Source organism: Protomyctophum parallelum (assembly GCF_964188405.1).
Source record: "Protomyctophum parallelum genome assembly, chromosome: 7".
Classification (NCBI taxonomy): Eukaryota; Metazoa; Chordata; class Actinopteri; order Myctophiformes; family Myctophidae; genus Protomyctophum; species Protomyctophum parallelum.
Window position 1 is genome coordinate 5,833,556 of NC_139705.1, and position 9,380 is coordinate 5,842,935.

Sequence of the window (9,380 nt, forward strand, 5' to 3'; positions counted from 1 at the left end):
ACTCGACTGCTGCCGAACAAGCTGAGCACGCCCATTTCGGGTTTTGATAGCGGTGATTGGTTGAAAGCATATCATAATGTAGCTGCCAATCAGTAATGGTTGTCTTGGGGGAAAAAAGGAAAGCAGTTTCTTAAACTATTTATTGACAATTTGACATAGGATTATATCAACCACATATCAAAATGAACAGTGTTCACAAGTAACAATGAAGACCTTTAACTCAAAACAAGATCCCAAATGATTCAATTCCAGACCTGAGTGTCACTACTACACTAAACACCAAGACGTGACAAATTAAGAAGTTTCAAAGTTGCAGAGGTGCAGCAATATTACGGTACTTTGCATTGTTAGGTTGCATGAGTTTTATATTATCATATCAACATATTTTGCAACAATTCTCGACACAAGTCTTTAATATGACTTCCTAGGGCCAAATACTGTTAATACTCAAGTTGGAAGTTTAGCCATCAAATTACATGGTAATGATAGAACACACATATTCTGTCCAACAATGACAAATGGAACATTTTAAATTGTTTGCCTGCTAGGCAATTTTACTGGGATAAAGATTCAGTGCACTCAGTTTTTTCCACTTGTTTCTCAGTGATAACCAAAACTTGACAGATCAAACGAATATCTCTGCTAACCTGAGCAGTCATCAGAGCAAACATATGTTATCTATTAAGGGCCATTTAAAATCACATTACTGTGGTTTCTCTGGTGTATTAATAATGTATTATTGTGAACCTCCAATAAAACAGAAATGTTTTAGTTTTTAACAGGGGGGACAAAAAGGAAAAAAAAAAAGTGTCAAATGTTGAGTCATAATACTATACAATCAAGTTCATATAAGTTTACAGGATCCAAATGTACATAAGATATCCAATAATTCTGCTTTACACACAGCTTCTTTCACAATTTAAATGGGAGTACATTTTCAAAAATTTAATGTAAAAAAGAATTCCTATGAAATTAGGCAGCTTTCAGACCCAACGCCGTGAGGTGGAGGTACGCTGAAGTTCCTTTTTTTACCATGTTTGATTGAAGCAACTAAAACACTTGAAGAGCACAAGCAAATATATTGAATTGACCTATGTAATGGGTTAATCCACTGGACAAATCTGTAGCCAGACCTCCATCAAGCTTGCATTTGCAATGAGAGCGGTGTAATAAGACCGTCTCAACATGATTAAAACAAACCAGGGTGAACACAGGTATGGTTTACAAACCAAAACTCTTCCCCTAAAGGAAGTGTATAAATTAAAGAAATACTATCATACAGACAGCAATGGAAACAACACAATTTGGTTCAAAACAACCAAAAAACAAGCTGGTTTATCGTTTCTCTTTATAAGTCATATGTGCACTGTGAATATGTAAATAATTTGTGCAGGGTATGGTCAATCCTTAAAAGACAGCCTTCATGATGGCCTTCATTCTGGCAAGATTTTAGAAGCAGGTCAATATATATAGATATTACTATTAAACTCGAGCATATAGACTGTATTTTCATCTCTCATACAATTACGATCATCCTGGAAGTGGAAAAATGAATAACTTCATGTTGGCAGTTCCTTTATTGTGACCATACCCTGTAGATATGTTTTATGAACCAGACGTACATCCTTGGTATAAACTCTGTCCATTAGTGTAATTATTGGTATATTGACATAGCGTTTTTAATACAACCATTTAAAACAATGACTGCAAAACAATGACTGCAACACTTAAAATCTAAAATCAAACATACAAGTTTCTTATCTTATTTACATGATTATTTTTTTGTACTATTCATAACAAAATGTAAAAATATTTTGTGTTTGTTTTTAAACATTTTACAATCTTTATACAATTGTTTATCAAATGATGCAGATAATTACAAAACCAAGTATTGACAAACTGAGCATAGGGAGTGTAAGGGTACTACTACCTATGCTTCCGAGGCTACAGTATTTTTTATATTAAAAAAACAAAAACATGGCTTTGGGGACATGCATTCTGAAACTAAACTGTACAGTAAAAAAAAAAAAAAACCCTTCCGCCTAAAAAGGACACGGCAACGGGGAGGCCTTTTGTCATTTTCTTTTAAGAGGACAGTGCTCCTCAAAAGCATTCAATTCTAATAATAAATAGTGTACTATAAAAACATTATAAAAGACAATCGCTAGCAAGACTTTAGGTAATGCAAATACGTTTCCTTTCCTACATGTTAAAGACATTTGACATCCTTTAAAACAGTGATGGCAAAAACGCCAGGTCCCATCATCACATTTCATTTGAGTTGACGAGATACAAAAACGATAACATCAAAAATAGTATGTACACTTTTTCCCATAAATATGTATTTTTTCCTTTCTTCCTTTTATTTTGCAAGCTTTTAAAGCCATTATTGCCCCACAACAGCTCTGAACACAAAGAAAAAGAAAATAAGTTTTAAAAGCATACTGAAATATCAGAAGTACATTTCTTTGCTGTCAAGCTGAAACCCACAAAACATCGACATAAACATGAAATAGAAGGGATCCCAAAAGTCACTGGGCAACAATTGATTTGATAAGTTTCATGTTAGTGACGGCAAGAACAATGTACGTTAACACATCCCATACTGGATGACCAGATCATTTTGGTAACGGGGGTAATGGGGGAGGGGGTTCAGAAGGCAGGGGTGGGGGTCTGGAAGAACTCCCTCTAGAGGCGCCAGTGTATCTGTATTCACCATACTGTGATCTGTAGTCAAACATGGGCGGTTGTGAGGGCTGGACCCCCTGGGCACTCAGCAGCGAGTTCAACATGTCAAAAGTGTCCTGGTACTCGTTTGACTGGCCGCCGGCCGTCACATTGTGTCCGTTAGTGTCAGCTTTGTCCCCTTTGGAGTGAGGGTAGCTCCCCTGGTGGTGGGGAAGGCCGAGGGCAGGGAGGATGTCGGCACCGAGACCAAGGGCATGCCCGGGTGCAGTGGCAGACAGGGGGGGTAGCTGGTAGGCGTTCCTAGAAGACTTGCTGAGTTTGGTGGGAAGGTGCGAGCTAGACGCGGGGTCTACTTGAGAGTGGGTTCTTTTCCGAGACGCTGAAGACGAAGACGAGGAGGAGGAGGAAGAGCTCATTCGGGAGGAGTCAGTGGGGGCTTTTTTGCTACTCCCCAACGCTCCGCTGGTACCAGATGAGTGTTTATGCGAGGAGGAAGAGAGTGAGGCACCCGTCGAGGACGAATGGTGGTGGTGGTGATGGTGGTGGTGGTGATGGTTTGACCGTTCCCTGTGCTTGTCCCTGCCCTTGCCCTCGTCTCCTGCGGTCCCCCTTTGCTTCTCACCCGGCACCCGAATTCGAACTTTAATGTCCTGATCCTGGGCTTTGCTGCCTCCGCCGCCGCCTCCTCCAGGCACTGGGAACCGCATCTTCAGAGAGCTGCGCTCATGCCTCTCCTTCTCCAGGGGGATCTTGAGAATGATGGGCGAGGGGTTGTTCATGTCCGAAGTGGATCCCGACTGCTGCTGCTGCTGCTGCTGGTGGTGATGCTGCTTCTCTTTCCGCTGCTGTTGGCCAATCAGAGCTTGGGCAGCGTTTGCGTACTCCCGCTTCACGCTGGCCTCCAGGTTCTCAAGCTTCCGCTTCTGGGCAGCCAACACGTCTGCGTTCTTGGCACGGTACTCGCTCAGCGACACCTTAGCCGGAGCATGGACCTCCTGGCTGGGCAGCTGCTGCTCAGAGCCTTTCCCGCCTGGATGCCAAGGCTGGGCACCTTTGTCGTCTTTGTCACCCGTGGACGAGGAAGAGGAGGAGGCAGAAGGACCAGAGAGGCTCATCAGACCGGCTAGGGGGCCCTCCGACGACACCATGGAGATCATGCTCATCATGGCGTCCGTCTGGTCTCCCTCCTCCGGGACTTTGGATTTCCCTTTAGCCGTCTGTCCCGCAGCCTGGAAGGCAGACAGGCAATCAGAATGGTGAATGGAAATTCTACTTTAACATGGAGCAATAAATCAAGTTGCCTATAGCTGTGCTTCTTGGGCTCAAGTGTAAGAAATGGAATAAAAAAAAGGGGTATATTGGTGTTATACCTTCCAGTTACGAATCCGTTTTAACCGGCTGGGTGTTTTCTCCAGAATCTGTAGGAATTCATGTGTGAGTTCTGTGGGAGTTGGCAAAACATGGCAATAAAATTAGCTGAGGATTGTCAGCTGAGCAGCGTGCTTTTCAGCTTCCTCTAGTCTAAATTGTAACGGCAAAGCAAAGTAAGTTGTAAAGTTGGCAAGCAACAAAATATTTCTTAAAGCATTTCAATAAATAAAGCAAGAGCCATGTAAACAGACAAAGCATGAACACTTTGCATCACATCAAGCAACCTATTCATGTAAATACATTTTACCAGAAAAAGTTCCAGAATCTCTTGATAGGACCGCTATCAGGGCCGATTCATACTCCTATTTTACCGCTGTTTCGGCGCTGTAGTGCCGAAATGATTTCGGCTCGTCAGAAATTTTCAGTAGCACCGAAGAGCCGACTTTAGGATGGTACCCGCCCCCCCGAACCTCAAATGACGTCAAATTGTAGGCTCTACAGCGCCGAACCGACTTTTATTCGGCTCTAAAATAGGAGTATGAATCGGCCCTCAGTCACAACCTCGTGAAGTTACTAGACGTACTCGTACACATCCACAAGGTATTTCAGTGACCTTAAAAGACATTGGGCTATTCCAAACACATACCATCAAGTAGCTCCAAGGTAACCGTGGGCTCCACATATTCCCACCAGTGTTTGCTGTCCGTGGAGACAGGGATCTCCCAGTTGGACCATTTGCAGGCCAGATGGATGCACACACACGCTACAACAGGTGGGCTATACTGCAAGCAGAACGTAGTCAAGTGCAGACTATACAGCAGGTTACGCCCCAGGTAACGGCAGAAGGAGGAGGGGAGAAGAGATAGACTTTTCAGACCATTCAAGGCACTGCACGCAGATATAATATTGATTACTGGTTCATTTGTCCATAGAACTGAAAATACCTGTTGGTGGCCATGAAGTATGATGTTTGGGCCAAATCCTTGCTCGCTGTAATGAATAGAAATAAAGAGTCAAAGTTATTAAAATCTCATTTGCAGTGTTTCAAGTAAACCCATTTTAATTTTGAAATATCCTACTATTAATTTGAGAAAACTCTGTCTGTCTGTCTGCATCCAATTTTCTCCTCAATGGGTTGGTCAATCGATCTGAAATTGCACATGTGCATTGGGCATTGAGCATTGGCACAGGTAGGGACTGACAAAGTAGACGTTTTTAATTTTCCCAAATCTTTATTAGCATTTTGGCACGTCCGAATGATTCTGAACTGTGCTTAATGCGAGAGCAGGCTATGGGAAGTGAGAACAAATATCAACTAGCCAGTAGCATTTCACAGAAATCAGAAATGTAATGCTGATATAATACCAAGATAAATGACGAGCCATCGTAATGAGAATAGAAAAAGTTCAAGAAATGGATGTAGTTGGGATGCACACATCACTGAGTATGGACTAGTTTATTCTAATAAAGGGTGCCTGTTGGCATTTTTACCTCTGACAAGCTGAGTGCACTTCACAACATGAGTATGTGGATGGTCAATGGTGATTTCAAAAGCTGCAATAAAGGGAACAAAGAAAGAGAGAGAGAGGTTCAATCAACAAAAAATAAATGCGGAAGCTAAACAAATGCATTAATGCGTTCATTTAATGGAACCAGATTTCCATCATGGCAACAATCATTTCCATTTCATCTGTAAATATGAGCCAAAGTCTCTGAAAACAAATCAATTTTTTAAACTTGAATAAAACTAGAAATATCAAAGTCAAATAATATGGAGTACTAGTAGTACACTACATGACAGGACAAATAAAAGTGAAGGTTAAAGGCATAGAGAGGGAGATTTGACATGAAAAACATTTAAGCCGGACAGTAAATATTAATCAAACATTTTAAAAGAAATGGCTGGAAAGGAGATATTGGGGCCTTGGGGGGTGTGAAATGAAATGACAGAAGTTAACATGACAGACAAAATAGTAATGCGTCAAAATATGAAGGCACGATCAAATGCTTGAACGTCAAGAGCATGAATGAGAACTCCTAATGTCGCTGATTACATATGAATTATCTGTGGAATAGAATAAATGGGTTAATAAAGGGTTCTTTAAGCAGTGCTCTAATTTGGGGGAAATCAAAGAGACGCAGAATCTTCTATCCCAAGTTGACTTACCCAAGGTCTGGAGTATTATGCTCTCAAGAATGACCAGGTCTTGGGCTTGTTGCAGATAAGCCTGAGGTTGAGAGGACAGGCAGGTTACTCACTAGGAGGCATTTTGTGTCTCGTTTTGCTCTTTTGGTCCTCTCGCCTCATTTCTCAACACTACCTCCTGTGATTGTTGTCCGTTTGTTTTTACAGACAGCCTTATCTCATGAGGGAGAAAAAGCCTCAGCTCGGATAATCTAATTTAATAGGCCCCCTATCTCAAAACACTCCTTTATGATAAAGCAGGCACTCAACTCCCAAGTGATAGGCCCACAAAATGGTAAAGACAACAGTTAACAAGGAAGAGGAAACCCCAAGGAGTGTACGTAGGCGCGAGCAGCAACTAAAAGTAGTAATGGTAATAATTAATAAAGAATAGTTCAGTTTACAAATGACATTTTCCGGGAGAAGGAAAAAAAAAGATACCTCATTAATATGGGAATTCACAGCAATATCCAAACACTCATACAAAAACTAGGGTTAATTGCCTGATTACTGTTGTTGATTAATGCAAAAATATCAAACAAACATTGAATATTGTATGATGCCAGCCAGGTTTGCCTGGCTACTAAGTGAAAATTTCAGTTAGCCAAAACTGGATACTCACATCACTGCGTACATCGGGTGATGGATCCTGAGGATTGAGACATGCGTGTGTCACCTTTATAACATGTTCCAGTTTACGAGGTTGCTCCTCAACTTTTGCAGCAAGGAAAAGCGTGGCAGGAGCAATGACCTGGTATAAGACAGACATGTAAGCTTGCTGTGGGGACCATTACATTTTTGTGTCATGTTTATAGGAACAGACATGGGTGTTATAAGATGAGGCACAACATTCAAACTTACATTTCTGTGAAACCGGGTGAATGACTGCACCATATAGAATCGATGCATGTATACAATGGCAGTATTTATCGTGAGTTGGGACCTGTTAAAGAGTAGTTAAGGGCCATGGTATGCAAGTGAGGGCACAGTAAAATATTTAGTAAACAATTCATTTCATGGTGGTGTGTGGTAGCGCCCTGGGTCCTGTATCAGGGCTAGCCCCTGGGAGAAACAACATGAAGGTCCTCCTGGCTTGTATCGGTGTCATGTGTGTGTTATATGACTGATCTCTAGACGAAGTGATCAAAGAACCTAAAACAAACAATTAGCAACGACCGCACACACGAACGTGGTAACTCAACATGCCCATACATTTGAAACAACCACACAGACTTGGTAACTCAACATTCCCCTTAGGTTGCAGCTCACTACGTTACGGTTACCACGTTAGAGGACAACCAGTTATTCACGTCATTTGATACAGTACAAGACGTACGATTGCTAACTGGCAACTGTGTGTTACGGTACAAGATCAGTCTGAAGCCACAACAACTGCTGTTACTGTGCAAGACAACAAATGTCGCTACGCTCTTGAAGGCTAATGCTAACCGATGCTAACCCACACCACAGGCCAGTCTACCCGGGAATAGCAGAGGCCTTCGTGGCGTAGCGTTAACTGGGCCGCTGGCAGCTAGCAACCATATATCAATCAGACAATCGAACGTGGTAACACTGGGTCGGACCTCAACATAAATGTAATACTGAAAAACAACGAGCGACACCGAGACAACGCGACATGAACCCACACGAGCAACGGCATTCCGCAAAACAACACCGGCTTCATGTGAAACTAACAGTTAGCCAGCAGGCTAACGCTGGCTACCAGCAGCTGAGACGTAAAAGATACACATTGAGTCGTTGTCCCATGTCCTGCAGCAGGTTGGCGGCTTGCTGTCTGTACGACAACTCCTTGTCAGGATCGAGCCCCGCGCGGCGGGACGGGCTGTTCTCGATCTCTTGTCGGGTGTAGTACCATTTGTTATTATTGTTGCTTGCAGAAAGAGAAGGAAACGAAGCCGCCATTACTGAGAAAGGACGATAGTTTAAAAATGTCGCGCGTCACAGGATGTGACGTCCCATAGTGGGGAAACGCCTGTTGTCCCACTTTGTGACCAGGAGGTGTCACCCTATCACCACCACACATTCACAGGCTGAGCCAGGCAGTCTCTCTGCATAGTACCAGTCTGATGATCCTGTATAAGAAATGCCTTTATATACATGTCTATGGTCTGATCCATTATATATCTTCGTCAGCCTGACGAAGATGTGACAGATACATCCGAAACGTTGTCATGTTATTGCTTGCACCCTGTTAAATAATAACGGCTCAAACTGTCTGAGGTGCTCCAGTGCCTTCCTTACCTGCTGCAAGTACTAGTCCAGTCCTGCTTCTGAGATGCACCAGATGAGACCAGCCTACCACAGGCTTGAGGCGCGGTGGAGCCCCCCTTATGCCATTACAGTATATTGGTCGTTCTCATTTTTTTCATGTCAAGGACACCCACATTCATGTTTCATATTATGTATTATTATATAAATATGTATTTATCCGTGGACCTCAACCTGAATATATTTGGACCCAGGGACCCCTATACAAGAGTTGTGTTTGTAAATAGCTTATTTTATGCTATGTTGATTAATTGAATACATATAGGACCACAATGGAAACAAGTCCCCAGGCCCTATATCTCCCCAGGCTCACAAACTGGTCAATGTAGATTAATTGTAACTGTTTTTCAAAATACTATAAAATGCAAGATAGGGCCATTAATGTCTGAATGTACCAACGTTTACATATTACAAAAATATAATAAAGCTTTCAATTATTTTCAAGATTTTTTTTGCACACAGCCACACAATGTGTTGTGAAATGTTCTCAAAGAGCCTGTGACGTGAGCTTGTAGATCTGCTATTGTCAAAGAATCTTGATTTTCTTTTTTAACATTTGGAATATTTTAAAAACCTCTGTGTATGGGGGTCCCTGGCAAAAATATATTGTCACCTCACCTATATTATTTTCAAATGGGGGTTCACGGCCAATTAATTTAGGGGTCCTTGTAATTAAGTTTGAGTGCAACTGTCTTACCTTTTTTTTTTCGGTAGTCAGTTACATGTCTGTTGGCTGTTGCTAGTAGTACACTGGTTAATTTCAATACCACTGGGTGACCTAAAGTGGCACTGTTGAGTCCTGTCTTATCGCTGCTTGCAGCTATATTATTGACTTATTTATCCGTCT

At 42.0% G+C, this 9,380-nt stretch overlaps 1 protein-coding gene across 2 annotated transcripts; it reads right to left on the bottom strand.

Annotated features, from left to right (window-relative positions):
• Positions 1 to 2,501: 2,501 nt before the first annotated feature.
• ccnt1 (cyclin T1) lies at positions 2,502 to 8,171 on the bottom strand. Of its 2 annotated transcripts, none has more exons than XM_083770042.1 (10): positions 7,992 to 8,171; positions 7,106 to 7,187; positions 6,867 to 6,995; positions 6,227 to 6,287; positions 5,551 to 5,613; positions 5,139 to 5,207; positions 5,004 to 5,049; positions 4,706 to 4,869; positions 4,059 to 4,129; positions 2,502 to 3,917 (listed from the first exon to the last, which is right to left on the bottom strand). In XM_083770042.1, exons 1-10 carry the CDS (start codon positions 8,165 to 8,167, stop codon positions 2,619 to 2,621), a joined length of 2,160 nt encoding a protein of 719 aa, XP_083626168.1. In that variant the 5' UTR covers positions 8,168 to 8,171; the 3' UTR covers positions 2,502 to 2,618. The 2 variants fall into 2 exon arrangements, with proteins under 2 accessions (XP_083626168.1, XP_083626167.1); XM_083770041.1 differs by having other exon boundaries at positions 4,706 to 4,926.
• Positions 8,172 to 9,380: the final 1,209 nt, after the last annotated feature.